We start from the raw sequence: 18,540 nt of genomic DNA, 5'->3' as shown, positions 1-18,540 counted from the left end.
TCTCTTCCCAGAGGTAAATTTCTTCATCTGTTAAGTTAGGTAATTAATTGGGATAATCTCTAACATCCCTACTATCTTAAAGTTTCAATCCACTCATGTTATCTTCAAAAAATGATGTTTGGCTATCTCATGGAAAAATTTAGTAAAAAATACATCTTCCTCAAATATCTAATTATTTTACATTTTGTAGATAAACATTAAATTTTGAAAATAGATTCCAATTTTTATCTACATGTTTAGTCTCTTGAAAATACTAGATTGAAATTTCCAAAATATATTGATCACATAAAACCTATATTTTAAAATACAAGGACAGATAGGAAGATAAAATGGCTACGTAGAAGGACACAGAGCTCACCTGACCCCACGAACACATCAAAAATACATCTACATGTGGAGCAATGCTCACTGAAAACAAACTGAAGACTGGCAAAAAGACTCTTTTTATAACCAAAGCTCTAAGAAAAATACACACAAAACCAGATAGGGAGGGAGGAGAAAAATTAGGTTGGACCTGCACCTCTACGAGAGGACAAAGGATTACACAGGCTTGGAGATTCCCTTTTGGGGAGTGAGCAGTTCAAAACACGTACAGGCCGTCCCAGTCCTGGGTCCAACATCAGGAGTACGAGTCCCCTTAGCTGATTTGAAAACCAGTGGGACTGACAGCAGGGCTGTAGGAAACATAGACTATGTTGGGGAAGAGCACACACATGCTCACTTTTTCCTGAAACAAGGCAGAGGAAAAAATCTGAACTGCCTGTGATTCTAGCCAGTTTCCAGCCACCACCCTAGCTCGCGCCCCAGCCTGAGCCAAACACCCCTCGAGCCATGCTTGCTCTGTGGTGCAGCTCCACACTAGGGCAAAGGCCACCATAGCTGAGGAGAGCTCATAGCTGAAAGGACAGAGCTGGCTCATCTGAATAGGGTGACAGCAGTCATTCCTGGCGCTTATAGCAGATAGGAAGTGGACCAGAATTCGGCTGGTGCTGGGACCACCCCAGCCTGCACCCTGAACCGTACTGAGCACACGCTCCAGCTCCTCTTGCTCTAACACTGGTCTGCTCTGTGCTGAAGGTGCCAATGCCCAGAGTCGGGAGAGCACACACTTAGCGGGAACAGAACCAGCTCCATTCCAAATATCAGGGCTTCTTCTGCAGCAGCTTGGGACTGGATCCAGCCCTCAACAGGGTAGTATGAGCTTCAGAACAGAGAAGAAGCCCATGCTCACACCTGGCTCTGGCCCTAGACCCTCCACGTCCAATCCCACATCCTACCACGGATGTGGTAGGACACGGAGCAGCCAGGACACCATGGGAGAATGAGACTCGTGCTCACATCAGATTCACCCCTCCCACCAAAGCCACTTGGCACATGCAGACCATAGAGTCACTCCCACACAGGACAGCCTTCAAGACTGGGCTAGGTTACTGCATCACATAATTTCATATAGATTGTTAAGAAAAATGAGAAGACAGAGGAATTTGTTTTAAATGAAAAAACAATAAATAAATTTAAAAAAAGTGAAAAAACAACAAATGAATCAGAGATAAATGGTACCAGATAGAGTTCAAAGCACTAGGAGCAAGAATGGTAACTGAATTAGTGACAGAATAGATGGACATCATGATAATTTCAACAAGGAACTACAAAACATAAAACAGAAACAGACCAAACTAAATAATACAATAACTGAAATGAAAAACACGCCAGAAGAAATTAAGAGCTGAGTAGGTAAATACAAAGTAAATAAGCTATACAACTACATAGTACAACAAGGGAATATAGTCAATATTTTATAATAGCTTTAAATGGAATATAACCTATGAAAATTCTGAATCATTATGTTATACACCTGAATACAATAAAATATTGCAAATTATAATATATTGTAAATCATTTTAATATTGTAAATCAATTATACTTCAATACAAATATATTAAAAATAAAATTATAAAAAGACAAATATATGATAGCATGTACATAAGGAATCTAAAAAATAATACAAATGAACTTGTTTACAAAACAGAACAGAATCACAGAGACAGAAAACAAGCTTACGGTTTCTAAAGGAGAAGGTAGGGAGGGATAAATTAGGAGTATGGGTTTAATAGATACATACCCCTATGTACAAACTAGATAATCAACAAGGATTTACAGTATAGCACAGGAAACTATATTCAATATCTTATAATAACCTATAATGGAAAAGAGTTTGAAAAATATTCATATACACATAACCAAATTGCTTTGGTATGTATCTGAAACTAACACAATATTTTAAATCAACTATACTTTAATAAAATATATATAAATAAAATATGAGAAAGAAAATTGAATTCAGTAGATAGGACTGCATATTTAGAAACTGTGTCTTATAGATAATCTATAATTTAGTAGATAAGATTGAATATACAGATTCTATATTTTTCTAACATCAAATAATTGACAAATTTAGAATAAGAAATAGTTAATGTAATCTTCCAAAGTTTATAACACTACATTCATATTCTGACTAGTTTTTTCTTTGGTACATTATCAAGACAGTTTAGGCCCTTACTGGCTTAAAATATTGATCAAGATGATGCATTATCCTTCTTGAAAAAAGAAATCCTTAATTTTAGTGTTCTAAAATTAAACTCAAGGTATAATACTGATTAAACTGTAAATCAGATATGTTTGTACTAGTCTGCCATTGTTCTAGAACTACCGCAAATTTAGCTGCTTAACCCAACAACCAGGATCTAATATCTCCTGGTTTCCATAGTTCAAAAGTCTTTTTACAATGTCTCTCAAACGAGTTTTTTGCTTAGGGTCCACAATGCTAAAATCAGCTTGTCAACTGCACTGCATTGCTACATGCTCTAAAGAAGGGCTGGCTTCCATACTTCTTCAACATGTTGGCAGGATTCATTCCCTTCTTACACTTTCCACGTGCCTTCCCCAATTTTCAAGCCAGTAATGGGGGCAAGTCATTTTCACACTTCAAATCTTTCTTTTCTGTCACTTCTCTATGTTTTTTAAGGTTCATGGGGATTACACTGAGCCCACCTGGATAATTCAGGAAAATCTCCATATTTTAGATCTATCTTAACTATTTCTGCAGACTGCTTTTTGCCATATAATGTAACACAGCCAAGGGGATGACAGCAAGGGGTGAAGGCCATGGGGGCCAAAATTCTGCCTGCCACATACAGGAAAGCTCTTCAATTTCTTCTCATATTTGGAAATGCTCTATTATTTTAAGTATTCACTTTTATTATTCTTTTAGATATTAAATTTCAAATGTAAGGTCAAATTAAATTTTTGGTAAAGGAAATGCTAAATGCTTACAATCATCCAGCTGCTACCCAAAATATATTGTTTTTAAAACAGAAAGTATAACTTACCTTTTGCCACTGTCTTTGTTTCTGGTTTTTCTTTTTTCTGAATTTTTTCTTTGTGAGTTGCTTAAACAGAAAATTATATATTAGTATGCACTTTTAATAGATTTCAAGACTAAGCTTTTTCTTTACCTCAGTTTTACAGCCACCAAAATCATAAGCTAGTTTGATGACATTAATGAACCTAATTCAAGAATTTAAAAAATTAATCATCAATTTAATAAAAACTATAAAAAAAAGTTAATTTCAAAGACTTGGCATTAAGACTTAGAAAGCATTTGAAAGCTAGTCTCATCCTTCTGTTTAAAGTTACCATTCTAAACAGTATTTTGGAATTGTCTCCAGGAGAGACAAACAGAAAAAAATAATTTTATAAGAATTTGTGGAAGATGTATCATTTTATCAGGAGGAAGCTCTGTCTTTACAATTAAAAGAATAATTAAATCAATATTAGAGCTTTGGTTAAGAATAGTGTGTCTTAGGACTTCCCTGGAGGTCCAGTGGTTAAGACTTCACCTTCCATGCAGGGGGTGAGGGGTCAATCTCTGGTCAGGGAGTGAAAATCCCACATGCCACATGGTAAAAAAAACCAAAACATCAAATAGAAGCAATATTGTAACAAATTGAATAAAGAGTTTAAAAATGGTCTACATTAAAAAAAAAAGTAGTATGACAATATGAATTTATTGTATTGATTTCTATTTTCCTTACATAGACTAGTAAAATCTTGTGTCTCTTAATGGCTTAAGTAAATGAGTTCAGAAAAGTACAACAGCATGTGAAGGTTATTCCTATATTTCAAATGTATTAAACAGTGCAGTTTAATAGTTACTCAAATCACATTTTTCAACATGTATATACTATTTATTAAAGATTAATAAGGAGAGTTAAAGAAATTAAAGAAAATTAAAGATAAAATAATAGATTTTAATTAAAACATCCAGGTTAAGGAAAGAGTCAAATTATTAGGGTAAAAAACTAGAGCCCTAATTATTTTCATTTTTCTAACCATATCCTATGAATATTAATGTCCATCAGTTTTACTTGTATTATAAAAGGAAAATGATGTGCTTAAAATATATATTTAAATAATTATTCTCTTAAAATACAGTCTATGAACGGTTTCCCCAGAATTTTTGAGAGATGATACAAGCCTCATAGAAATCTTAGAGGACAAGGTCCATGAGATCGTAGCAGCTATGGAGTTACTGACAGAGCAGGCGCCTTCATCTCCAGGGTTTCAGCCTTTCCACCCCTAAGCCTGCCCCATGGTCATCTCCACTACCACTTGGGGTTATGGGTAACAGTTTAGAAAATATTAGCTGAAGGAAGAATAACATTCAAGGTTATTGGGCTACAGTATGATAACTGTCTCATAAAAAGCAAACTCCTTTAATTGGTATACAGTAAATAAAAGGACACAACGGTTCTGTTTCAGCATCTCAATTTGGGTAAGTTTCCTTCAAATGTATGATTAAGCAGCACCAAATTCTCAATTAATTTTAATGAAAAGTATCTAGCCATTGTAAAGATTGAAAAAAATTACAAGAAATATGAGGTTATTTCCTTTAGTCAGAGTACACAGAACTGATGCCAATAACTCTGTGTAAGTCAGTAGCTGGTAGGAAATGGACACCTGCTTCTAGAACAGAGAAGATGACTGTACTGAAATTCATGGATATTATCACAAAGTAAACCTTAATAAAAGAACAACTATTTAGTTCAAATATTCAAATGGGAGTTTAGAATAGAGAAGAATGAAGCATGTTTCAACTGATCTGATTCCTAAGCATTGTAAATTCTAGCTAAACAGAATGCTTTACAAAATAAAATTACTCAATAAAATTTTTGTATTGTAGATACAAAAATCAGCTGAAATCTAGCCTAAATATCCTAGACATGATCTACTTTAAAACAAAAGCAAAAAAAATTAAATTATAATTTTATATCATATTAAAATGGATTTTTGATGAATTAAAGTTTAAATTTAATTAAGTTCAATTAAATATGAACTTAATTTTTAAAACTTGAGAGATATTACTAATTATTGAATTAATTCTTATATGAAGACTCAAGAGTAGAAATACCAAAAGAAAATATCAACATATCTAGCCACATAAAAATTCAAGAATATAAATACACACATGTTTATCACGCATATGTACTCACACATGTCTATTCATGTAGACAGAAACCCTTACATTAACTATGAAACTGAGAAATGCATTTGTAAATGTAATAGGCCAGTAACATATAGCCAATTTACACACACACATATCATCAGGAGAAAGAGGAAGTAAGTGTGAATAGTTACATAAATGTGTATCACTAAAAATCATATCTAAATCTTTCAATCTAAAAATAATAAGTAATCAAAAGACATAGTTAATATAGCTTAAGATATATATTTAAATATCTCCATTTAAATACTATGCAGCATTTTTAAAAGAATGAAGGAAATATCTATTTACTGATATGAAAAGATGTCTAGGATGTATTATTAAATTATAAAGCTAGAATATAGGACATGCTAAACTATATGTAAAATAGGGAGAGACAATAATATATATTGTCTTATAAATGCAAAATGAAGTTTTGAAAAGATGCTCATAAAAGTAGCTTACCATGTGTTTGTGTGGGTAGATGAGAAATAGGATCAGAGGATGGGAGCAAGGCAGGAGCAAGCTTTCATAAAGTATCTTTACATATTAAACAGTGAGCGCACATTGCTTATTCTAAACAAATAAAAGCTAAAAAAATTTTTTTTAAGTCCAGTCTAATATGTAATCACAGAATTCAAGTTAAAGTAATAAACTATACTTTTTAACCTATCAAATTAGCAATTATTTTTTGAAATTATATCCTCATTGGCTAAAAGCAGCCTCAGAACTGCCAGGGGAAAAACTGATACATTTCTAGAAAATAAACTGGTAATGGATTTCAAGAGAGTCTTAAGTATTTTATTTCCTATAACCAGAAATTGTTCTTTTTACATTCAATCCTAAGGAAAATTATCATAATATAATTTCAAAAAATAAATTCATGGTCAGCTAAAATCTAACATAAGGAAGAAAAGGTCAAACAGTGACAGGCCAATGAGTAAAAACAGCAGTAAGAATAAATCCATACCTTTCTTTTCAGGTTTTTCTTTTTCTTTTACCTTGTCTTTTTCTTTATGTGTAGCTGAAAAGAAAGACAATATTTTTCATTTAAATAAAAGGAATAAAAGATGAGATGCACGGTAGTCCTTGATGTCAAAAATTATCTACTGCCCTTGGATATTTTTCTTTAACTAGTATGAAGCTTTACATAGGTTTAAATGTTAAGATAATTATAGATATTTTAAATTCCTATTTTTATTTCATAACTAAGGTCAAATTCACACCAAAACTAGTCTGATTGCAAAGAGTATCCCTAAAATTATCCAAATCTTTAACTTCAGTTTAATGAATTGGAAAATTTTTTTTACATTTGAAAGTTGCTCAGTTGTGTCCGAGTCTTTGTGACCCCATGGAATTCTCCAGGCCAGAATACTGAAGTGGGTATTCAGTACCCACAAGGGAAGCCCCAAAATGTATTATGCTATATGCCAAAGAAGGCAACTCAATACTGGAGAAATACTAAAAATATAAAGACAAAAATACAGAGATAATCTGAATCTGAAGCAAAGAACAGTCAATCTAGTATATGCAATATATGTTAATCTTCTTCAGAAAATTTCCACACTAAAAGTTTTTGAAATTATACTGAGGTGAGACTAGAGTAATACCAAATTGTTTCAAAGAAAACAAAAGGCAATTCAATATGAGCTATGATTCACTTAATTAATATAGTAGGGCTCAAATTTAAGTCATAATCTTCCCCTATAATTTAGTCATAACTCGTATTAATGGCACCTCCAATTATCCAATCTAGTAACTTGGGACTCATCCAGGATTCATCTTTTCTTTCTCTTTTTTGTTCATTTGCCAAGTTTCTTCAATTCTACCTTTAAATATTCCTCTTACTTATCTTCTTCTATCTAATATTACATTCCCAAACTACCATTTATTTACACTAAAATATAGAAATTGGGTTAGGGTTAGGGATAGCGCTAGGGATTCCCTGATAGCTCAGCTGGTGAAGAATCTGCCCGCAATGTGGGAGATCTGGGTTCGATCCCTGGGTTGGGAAGATCCCCTGGAGAAGAGAAAGGCTACCCACTCCAGTATTCTCTCCTGGAGAATTCCATGGACTATATACAGTCTATGGGGTTGCAAAGAGTTAGATATGACTGAGCGACTTGCACTTTCACAGAAAGAGCACTGGCTGTGTGTTAAAGACTTGGCTAGTCAAGACAGACTTCATCCTTGTCAACAATGGATGATGGATGCTAAACAAATAATTACAAAGGTAATTAATTGCAGTTAGAATAATTGCTGTGAAGAAAATATTCAGGGAAGCATATCAATGTATAAAATGAGACCTAATCCAGTCTGTGTGCTTGGGAAAGGTCCACGGGTAGAAATGAGATTTAAGAATGTGAATGATGAGAAGAAATTAACCTAGTAGGGGAGTGGGAAGGAGGAAGGGAAAGAGACCATTTCAAAAGACGGACTATGATATCCTTCTTGGGTATATTATTATTATAAATATTATTACAATAATATCTGGAATAGTGTCTTGAACACTTAGATTTTGATTTTTTTGAGTCTCAGAGTAGCCTCCCTAACATGAAAATCTGATCATATGTTGATCTGATAAAGTGTTTGTTAGTATCTCCCTCCTTGCCTAGCATGATAATCTGTCTCATGGTAGGTACTATATCAAATATAAAAATATCTTATTATTCCAGTAGTTTGACATTTGCTTATCAAACCAATCTTACCTATGAGGAATTTACCCTTGAACTTTACATTCCACCTATAACAAATGCTTGGAGTCCCATAAACATATGGAACTTTGCATTTCTGCCTGCTGCGCCATCACCTAGATTTCTCACACCCACGTTTCCTCTGTTGCATACACCCTTTCAACCCTGACTCAAATGCCTCTTTCTCTGCAGAGTGTTCTTTCATCTCCACTTGTCCCAAGAAGCTGAACTCTCTTTAGAGACTATGCCCTACTATTTTATTTTTTTATCCTAGCCATCACATGGTATCAGTCACATAGTTGACTCATTAGATATTCCTGAATGAGCAAATTTCTAAAATATTATAAGAAGAGCTATTTTCATCATGTAAGTACAATTCTATTTACTGGTGATATTGTATTAATATAATACGCACTGCTTGCTTCCAATCATTAACATTTTTTACATTAAAAAAATTCTTAAATAATTAAATCTCAGTGAGAAATAGAAGAAACAAAGATGATCCCGACATTGTTTTTACTTTCCACATTCAATGATTCTTTTGGGTTTTCTAAGTTCAATATAAAAATCTCACAAAATAAGAGAGGACATCAGCACTCACACATGACTAGAGATAGCTTTGGTTCCTTTGGATCACTATTAATTAAGCTGAAAACCAAAAGAAAGTCCTGGCAAGAACAAAGCCTCTTTCAAAGTTTCTCTAGGGGAAAGGAAGTTTGCATGAGATAAGCTTTGCTTTTGAAACCCTGGTTAGCTAGACCCCCAGGAGACAACCTAATCTGTGTCTCTGCTTCTGTGAAGGACCAGACCTCTGCCACCTTGGACAGCTGGCTGTCCATTCCACTAAAGGATTTTCCAATTGACGTGTACATGGACATAAACGGAAGAATTAATATGAAGTCAAAAGAGCAAGGGGGCTGAATTCAGGCTCGAATTAGCATATTAATGCCTTATTCCTATTACTCTGGGGAAAAATCCAGTTCCTCACAGTCTACGTTTTGATTTACAGACACAGTCTTATATGCTGAAATTTCATTATCCTCCTCAGAAATGGTACCACAACACTGCTCAGTGAAGCAGCTGGAACCACATGCTCTAGGGATCTGTTCACCACAGCAGACAGCCACTGCAACTCCTTGGATGAAAACTTCAAACTTTGGCAAGACTGAACTCAGACACTAAAGTTTGATATTTCTTTGATCAAAACGGTACCACCATCAAGAACTACCTTAATAATCCCTCTAAAATAAAAGTAATCTGCTCCAACAGTTACATTAGGTCCTGCGTCTCTTTGCTTAGAACTCACAGAAGTTTTCACGTGAAAGAAGAAAAAGGTACCTTTCTCGTCACCAGCTCTGTTGGCAAGTTACATCTTAGCTAGGACAGTTTTAACTCAGAGCAGGATAAGCTTGTTGCACCTGCTAGAGTTTAATTTGTTTGTCATCCTTATTTACAAGAAACAAAAGTCCCTTCAGCATGCTGATAATTAAAAACAAACGGAATACACCAGTTGGAGCGGCCCTGATGTTTGGCATCTGAGTAGGCACGGCCACGCTGTTCCTGCACTTGCCCAGACTCTGACCTTTCCCTGACCAGAACATTCAGCTCAGCTCAACTCCAAAGTGCGCCTCTCGCCCTCCCCGTACGTCCCCTCTCCAGCACTCTGCCAGCTGTGCCCTGTGCTTTCACAGCTCTTGGTCCTGGCAATGTGCCAGGTGGACTCTGTGTCCTTTGCTGAAGTGTATCAGAGCTCACAGTGAGCTGACCCTGGGTTCTTTTAATGGGCACTACACTCCCAAGGGGCCAAGCAGTAGGCATCGAGGGCCAGGTTGTCAGAATCCTTTGCAGTTCTCTCTGCTCTCAGTTCAAACTCAAAAGTTTTGGCATCGAATGTTTTCAAGTACTGATTTATACAGGCTACTCTGTTCTTTAATTGATGGTTAGCAAGAAAATTTAATTAAGCAAAACTCTGGAACTCATACTTGATTTCAGAGCTACTGGACAGGATTAATCATGTGTATCTAAAGCAAAAGGAATCAGATAGCACATTACCTTTGAATTGTAAAAGAATTTGGGGAGCACCTTGCTGGCTCAGATGGTAAAGCATCTGCCTGCAAAGTGTAAAACCTGAGTTCCATCCCTGAGTTGGGAAAATCCAATGGCAACCCACTCCAGAATTCTTGCCTGGAAAATCCCATGGACAGAGGAGTCTGGTGGGCTACAGTCTGGGGTCATCAAGAGTTGGACACGACTGATGGAATAACACTTCACTTTCATTTGGGGAGCACAATTACCTGTAACAGATTTCGCTGATTTTTCTTTCTTTTTTAAAAAATATCTTATTATTCTTATCGCTATTTTTATTTATTTTTTGGCATGCTGCACTGCATTTGGGATTTTAGTTCCCTGGCCTGGAATTTGGGATCTTAGTTCCCAAATCAGGGACCAAATTCACACCTTCTGCATTGGAAGTGTGGAGTCTGAAAAGCTGGACCACCAGGGAAGTTCCCTTCACCAAGTTTTCTTTTAATTAACTGATCTATTTCTCAGTCTTCTGGCACTTCTGTTGTAGGAGGTATTAGCACTGAAGTGGTTTATAAATTTTAAATAGGTCAACATTTTAAACAGCTTCATAAAATTCATATATATTCACATTTCCATTCATCATTTTTTATGAAAGAGCAAGATACACATTCATTTTAAACCCATTTAAAAAAATTTTGCTTTAGCCGCCACTAAATAAAAATGCCACATGTACTCTTGGATAGTGTATATTATCTCTGTGTGCTGCTTCTTTGTAATTTTAATGTGTTGAATCTTCATTTTTTGCTAAGACAAAATGATCTACACACTTTAAATGATGATAATGAACTCAGTAGAAAAGTATTCTTGAGTAGAGAAACAGTTCTTTATGATTATACTTTTCATTTTTCTTAAAGGAAGAATTTATCATTTTCAATATAAGCACACAATTTTAGAGCTGGGAGAACCTAAGAGATCAATTAGCCTGAATTTCTTTGTCCATGGATAAAAAAATACAGCCGTCTAAGTGTCCACGGTCTGGAGAAGGCACTGGCAACCCACTCCAATACTCTTGCCTGGAAAATCCCATGAACGGAGGGGCCTGGTAGGCTGCAGTCCAGGGGGTCACTAAGAGTCGGACAAGACTGAGTGACTTCACTTTCCCTTTTCCCTTTCATGCATTAGTTTTCACACAATTGGAGAAGGAAATGGCAACCCACTCCAGTGTTCTTGCCTGGAGAATCCCAGGGACGAGCGAGCCTGATGGGCTGCCGTCTATGGGGTCGCACAGAGTTGGACACGACTGAAGCGACTTAGCAGCAGCAGCAAGTGTCCAAGGTAGAGCAGAATAAGAATACAGTTATTCTGTCGTTAAACTAGTACTCTCCCCACAAGATCATGCTGTCTTGTCTATCCCAGGTCCTGTGCAGACTTGTTCTTATGTGCCAAAGTGTGCTGATTAGATTTCCTGAGCATGTTATCTACAATCTAGCCTGCAATAATGCACACACTTTTTTTCACAGTAAAATTACACTTATTTATGTATTAAAGTGAAGATTAGGCAAATTATCTAAAGTTACATACCTCATTTGATACATATGCTTTCAATTACAAAATAGATCTTTTAATTCTAAAGGATTGGTGTTACTCCCAAATCTGATTTAATTGTAGGAGTAATTTCTCCTTCACCTGGGGCTACATGGCCACATTCAGAATCATAATCATTTCCTCAGAAAAGAATAATTGCTATGGAGGAGGAGAAGTATAGCTTTGTATAGGGCCTACTGTTCTCATTTTCCAGGTTTATCATACACAGCAGCCAGAGAAGAAAATAAAATAAATTTTGTACTTTAAGGAGTCAATTAAGTCCAGCTGAGAGAAGGCAAAAGTAAGTTTATACAACACGGGCTGACTAAATTAATCTGTGGACTTGAGAGTTCTTTCATAAAGGGCTCCAGGATACTTAGATACATTTTAATGCCCTGTCCTCTCTGGCATTTGAGTCTCAGCTTCAGCCAAATCCCTTGCCAGCCTATGATTCCAGTCCTATAATTGTTTCTCAAGAAACAGTCAATCAGGATGATTGTTCTCTATTAACCCTTTTTAAAAAAGGTCTGCTGACTTTATGCATGTGGTACTGTTAAGGTTTAATTGTGTTACGGAGAAAAGATATGTAACCTTATTTGGAAACAGAGTCTTTACAGAGGTAATCAAGTTAAAATGAGGTCAGGAGGATGGGCCCTAATCCAATTTGAGTGGTGTTGTGATGAAGAGGGGAAATTTGGATACAGAAAGAAGAATACAGCAAGAAGCGACAGAGACCCAGGAAGAAACACCATTTGAATCTGAAAGCAGAGACTAGAATGATTTGTCTACAAGCCAATGAAAGCCAGCACACCCTTCCAGTTCCCTCATCCCCCTACCCCAGTCCACCAAAGCTGGGAAAAGTCTGCAGATTCTCCTTCACAGCCCTGTGAAGAACCAACCCTGCTGAAACCTTGACTTTGGACTTCTAGTCTTTATGACTGGGAGACAAGAAACTTCTGTTATTTTATTTTATTTTATTTTTTATAAATTTATTTATTTTAGTTGGGGGCTAATTACTTTACAATATTTTAAACCACCCAGTTTTTGGTACTTTGTCACGACAGCCCTAGGAAACTAATACTAACACTAATCCCTGGACTCCTCTTGTGCTCCCTTAACAGAGTTCCTACTAGGTTCCTTAAGGAGTGACCCCCTGAACTAGCTGTTACATCATCTTCCGTTTAAGGTTCTAGAGTGCACACCTAAATCTCAAATTAAGGTCCTGCCAGAAAACCTACTCAGGAAATGAGGCAACCAGCTGTCTCCTCAAATAGCATTTCTCCTCCAGGGTATTTCCTAGTGGCTTAGACTGTAAAAGAATCTTCCTGTAACGCAGGAGACAGCAGTTTGATCCCTGGGTCGGGAAGACCCCCGGAGAAGGACATGGCAACGCACTCTAGTATTCTTGCTGGGGAAATCCCATGGACAGAGGAGCCCGGTGGACTACAGTCCATGGGGTCACAAAGAGTCGGACACAGCTGAGCAACTAACACTTTCACTTTCCTCCAGGACATCTCTTTTTGGAGCACTCACCACGTGATGGTGCGGCTGTGAACTTGGTTGTTTAGGTCTCTCATTGGACTGAGTCCTGGTCAAAGAGAACTTCGGTGGGATATACTTGAACTCTAGGCCAGGAGTTTAACTGACTATATTCTAACCATGACTTGTCATCTGAAGAGGCTGACTTGAATTCCAGCCTTACCTCCCAAACAGTAAAGGAACCAGGATGGAATCTGCATGGATATTTATATATATATATATTAAATTGGATTGTTTGTTTTTAATTACAACCTCTTTTCTTTCTTTTTAATTTTATATATTTTATTTTTGGCTGTGCTGGGTCTTCATTAATGAACAGACTTTTCTCTAGTTGAGGTGAGTGAGGGCTACTCTCCAGTTTCAGTGTGGGCTTCTCATTGTGGTGGTTTCTCTTTTTGCTGGGCACAGGCTCTAGGACATGTGGGCTCAGTAGTTCCCAGACTCTAAAGCACAGGCTCAGTAGTTGTGGCACACAGGCTTAGTTGCTCCACATCATGTAGGATCCTCCTGGAAAAGGGGTCATACCCATGTCCCCCGCATTCCCAGGTGGATTCTTTACCACTGAGCCACCAGGGGAGGCCTGGAGATATATATATACACTTTAAAACCTGTCCAGATGATTCTAAGGTCCAGTCAAGGGTGAGTACCACTTCAGGTCAAAATGACTCCTAACTTTTTAGCTTGAATAACACAGGTGAATGGTGATGTTAACTTTTAGGACAAAGAATACAGAGGAATAAAGACATTTTGTGCAACAGAAGTTAATAGACCAGCTTCTGCATAACATATCTCTTTAGACTCAGATATTTGCTGGCTTGTCTATAATCATTGCAGGCTACTATTGCCTTGGATATACTCTACCTTTCCTTATAAGAAGTCAAAGTGCTTTGATAACAAATTCCTAACTATCTATCATATATAACCATAACTGATATGGAATGTGGCATGGAGAAAATATTTATCTAGACATATGAGCAGTTACAAAACCACATTTATATTCACTGAAATACTTGGGAATATAAAGCAGGTTTTATCCTGTTCTACCTGGATGAGGAAACTAAGCAATAAAATGAAATCTTTTGTTCATACTTGCATGAAAAAAAATTGTAGAAAAAGTATCTCTGAGACCTATTTCACTGTTGAACTGAAGCTCCATTTTCTCTTTCTTGAGAAATGTTCACTTTCCCAAAATATATTTCATCTACTCAGGAAATATATTCAGGTACTAATCTCTAGCCCAGCCTTTCAGAAATTTATTTTAAACTTCAGCCAGATTCACTGTTTTAATTATGCAAAACTCACTCGTTTAATAAACCTACTCTACAGCCCGCTGCTCAAAGTCTTTAACAGCAGGATTCTAATAGAGCCAGGTCCAAAATGGAAATGGTACCATCTGTATCACCACATCCACTCCAGCAGCACTGCTATTAGATTAGTAGTACAGTCTGTAAGATAAAACAGCAGACACCCCAATCATGTGGAACCAGTTGAGTTTCTGTTTAACCTCCAGCCGATAGAAACACATAACCAGTTCAGTGATGGCTAGCTTAGTCAATCCATAGCCAAGAGCTGTGTCCAATTTCCCTGACTAAAGGAATTAAGAACCAAAAAGGCAAAGGGAGCAGAAAGAAGACATTAGTTCTCTAAGTCCAAATATATAGGTTTCAATTGAGTAACCTTCATTGTTCCTGGTTGTATAAAGAGTAGCTGACCAATCTGGAACTAATTCAAACATTAGGATTAAAGACATAATATGTGCAGAATGATTTGAACTCTTCACAAAAAGGAAGTACATGAAGTATGTTAAAAAAGAAAACACGGTATTTTAATGTAGAGTCACATACTGGTATAATTTCAGCTTAATTAGAACTTGTATGAAACCACTACTTGCAACTTTGATATTTGTGCAGATCATTTTGTACTAGTCAGTTTTTGACATAATAAATACTAGACAACATTCAATTTTTATCCAGGAAAATTCTTTCATTTTCAGTCTGCATCACACAAATTCAGTAATAATGAGGTTTTTATTTTTGCTCTGGCTCATCCAGAGACTGATGTATCTGGATCACATGAGACTGACCATGGGGGAAACTTGGGCATATTAAGAAATATGTCCTTTTGAATGTTTTTGCTTCCTATAAGTGCTTTTTTTTTTTTTCAAGTTTTAGGACTACATGGGTCACTGCTAGAAAGATGAGCTTGTAAGATGAGCAAGACAATGCTGGCCATTATTAATATGCCTTGAATTCAAGATTTCAGTTACTAGATTCAGTTGAGCTGAAAAGGATATTAATTATCACGCTGTCATTGTCTATCTACCCCTTGAGACTGTATAAGCAAGCTCTGACACCATAGCAGTCATCAGTGAGATAGCATAAAACTTATATTTCTATGCTGACGATTTCAAAGGTATTGCCTGGCATAAAAACATTCAAGTTAAGAAGAACCGAACTCTGATTTATTTTATTAACTGATTAAAGAAGGAAAATTGCTTGCTAATAGGTCAAAATATACGTTTGTGGTACTAGCTTAATAAACAAAAGCTGACTGCAAAAAACTGAAAGACTGTCATCCATTTTGAAGTTATTTTGATTCCAATAATTAAGCGTTATATATTTATACAGAGTTTCCCTAGAAGTAAACTTACTTAAACACTATCAAAAATTAGAACAAAAGAGCCCTACACATAAACACTTTCCATTCTCTCATGTAAATGTACAAAACATATACCCTGAGTAAAAATAAGATTAAACACAAAATTCAACACTCACCTTTAGTTTGTATTTTCCTTTCAGGTTTCTCCAGTTTTTCAGTCTTGTCTTTGTGTATTTCTATGAAAAATTATGAGTTACTTTTAAAAACTCGTTTTGAAAATGTACAAAATATAAATAACTATGATCTAAATATCGTAATATTACCATGAAGTCCAAATTATTTTATCCAACAAATTTATAGGTATCTAAAAGGAAAGAATCATTAAAACATATTGCCACATAAATCCTTCATTTATTGATATAAGGAAAAACTTGAAGTTACCTAAAAATTAGAGTTATTGAAAAAGCTTAAAAACTTACATCAATAAATGTTGCCACTGTTTTCAGTGCTAAATCTAATCACAAATTATAATTATGTTTTATTTCAATTATTCTCAATACAAATTAAGACTCCTTAGTAAAAATGTCATTTAGATTTAGAAAGATTTGGTTTTACATATTAAATTAAGAATTTGTGAAATGAACTGTAACTATCTAATAAGAAAAACATCTCAGAAGTATTGACTCTAATCCGTGTTTAGAATCAAAATTTGGCACTGCATTTAAGCAATAATTACTGCATACAGATAAGACACATTTCATAGAATTACTTAGCTGTTACATTTTTTCTAAATATCAGGTTTTAAGAAATAAATTCAATTTGCTGCTAGTTCAGTATATATACTTTGCCAAGGCTTAGAAAATATAGTTAATTCTGAATTTGCAGTTAATTTGGACAGAAGTAAATTTGAGATTAGAGTTTACAGATATGACTACTACCTCTGAAAGGAGAATTAGTCTTAATATCATGGTGTTTCTTAGAAAAATGCTAATGAGTTTTATTTATTTATTTATCACAACTTTATTCCACAGATGGTCTGAGATGGTGCTAATTACTGTACATTTTCTAAATTCTCCATTTGTAGGTTTGAATTTGCATTTTTATAATTTTTCTGGATGTCTAAAATCAAGATCAACTAGAGGAAAATCCTAAAATCTTCAGAAAAGATTGTTTCTTTCATTCACCTGTTAAAGAAATAATCACATTGTGAAGATCTCCTCCCCTCATTTTCCCCATTAATCAGTTATACTATTTATAAAGCCACTCTTCTACCCTTATCCCATTCATGACTTTGAAAATGGCAATGGAGATACAGAAGAGTTAAGATTTTCAACTACATTTCTGGAAAAAAAACAAAAAAAAGTCTTCAAGGTGCGTGGAACAATTTCCAAAGAGCATAAGAAACATTTACCTTCCAGCTTCTCTCATTACTATTATTTTTAATCTCTACCTTATGTCTCCAGATCTTACTCCAAAGCATGGTTTCTCATCCTAGCATTACTGATGTTTGGACTGGGAAAAATCATTATTTGGAGGTGGGTAGGGCTATTGTGTGCACTGCAGAGTACTGAGCAGCACAGCACCCTATTAAATGATTCTAGATGCTATATCATCCCTAGTCACGACTACAAAGAATGTTGTTAGATATTGTCAAATGACCTTTATTGACAATTTATATCTTTAGAGCAATAGCCTCATCACTCTTTGTCATTGTCTAGACCCATATTGTCCAATGCAGTGGCCACTAGACATGTGTACATGTTAAGGATACGATATGTGATTAATCTGAATTGAAATGTGCTATAAATGTAAGTACATATGGTTTATAAAGACTTAAAAAGAATAAAATATATCATAATTTTTGTATTAATTACATATTGGAATGATATTATTTTGGACATAATGTAGTGGTTTTATTTGTCTGTCAACTTGGCTAGGCTACGATCCCAAATCATTGAAATGAACACTAATCTAGAAGTTGAAAGTGAAAGTGAAAGTCACTCAGTTGTGTCTGACTTTTTGCGACCCCATGGAATTCTCCAGGAAAGAATACTGGAGTGGGTAAGCCTTTCCCTTCTCCAGGGGCTTTTCCCAAACCAGGTCTCCTACATTGAAGGTGGATTCTTTACCAGCTGAGCCACAAGGGAAGCCCAAGAATACTGGAGTGAGTAGCCCATCTCTTCTCCAGCAGATCTTCCTGACCCAGGAATCGAACCGGGGTCTCCTGCTTTAGAGGCAGATTCTTTACCAACTGAGCTATCAGGGAAGCCCAATGTAGAAGTTGCTATGAAGGTATTTTGCAGATATAATTAAAATTCCTAGTTTATTGATTTTTAAATAACATGATTCTGGATCATCTGGGTGGGTTTGTCTGTTTCTATTGAAAGGTCTTAAAAACAGGTTTGAGGTTTCCTGGGAGAAAGAAGAAATTCTTTGGGTGTACAACAGCTTTGGAGCATGCACATCAGCTCAAGCTTGCTCATTATTTTTACTTTCTAACTGCCTGTCCTGTGCATTCTGATTTGCTCAGCCAGTCTGCACAATCACATAGGCCAATTC

General features: G+C 35.7%; 1 protein-coding gene across 50 annotated transcripts in view; it reads right to left on the bottom strand.

Annotated features, from left to right (window-relative positions):
• Positions 1-18,540, bottom strand: part of TRDN (triadin) — a 408,839-nt gene that overhangs the window by 276,525 nt on the left and 113,774 nt on the right. For all 50 annotated transcript variants that reach the window (XR_014065592.1, XR_014065597.1, XR_014065600.1 and 47 more), the window contains exons 5-7: positions 16,158-16,217; positions 6,513-6,566; positions 3,390-3,449 (exon numbers count right to left, since the gene is read on the bottom strand). Coding sequence is in view for 41 of the 50 variants with exons in the window: in XM_081530502.1 (XP_081386628.1) it covers positions 3,390-3,449; positions 6,513-6,566; positions 16,158-16,217 (174 nt within the window). In the remaining 9 variants the exon portion in view is untranslated. The remainder of the gene's footprint in view (positions 1-3,389; positions 3,450-6,512; positions 6,567-16,157; positions 16,218-18,540) is intronic.

The sequence above is a fragment of the Giraffa tippelskirchi genome, chromosome 9 (assembly GCF_054371585.1).
Source record: "Giraffa tippelskirchi isolate mGirTip1 chromosome 9, T2T-mGirTip1v1.2.pri, whole genome shotgun sequence".
NCBI classification, from domain to species: Eukaryota; Metazoa; Chordata; class Mammalia; order Artiodactyla; family Giraffidae; genus Giraffa; species Giraffa tippelskirchi.
The sequence above is the reverse complement of the archived record's forward strand: the minus strand, read 5'-3'. Positions and strand labels throughout refer to the sequence as shown.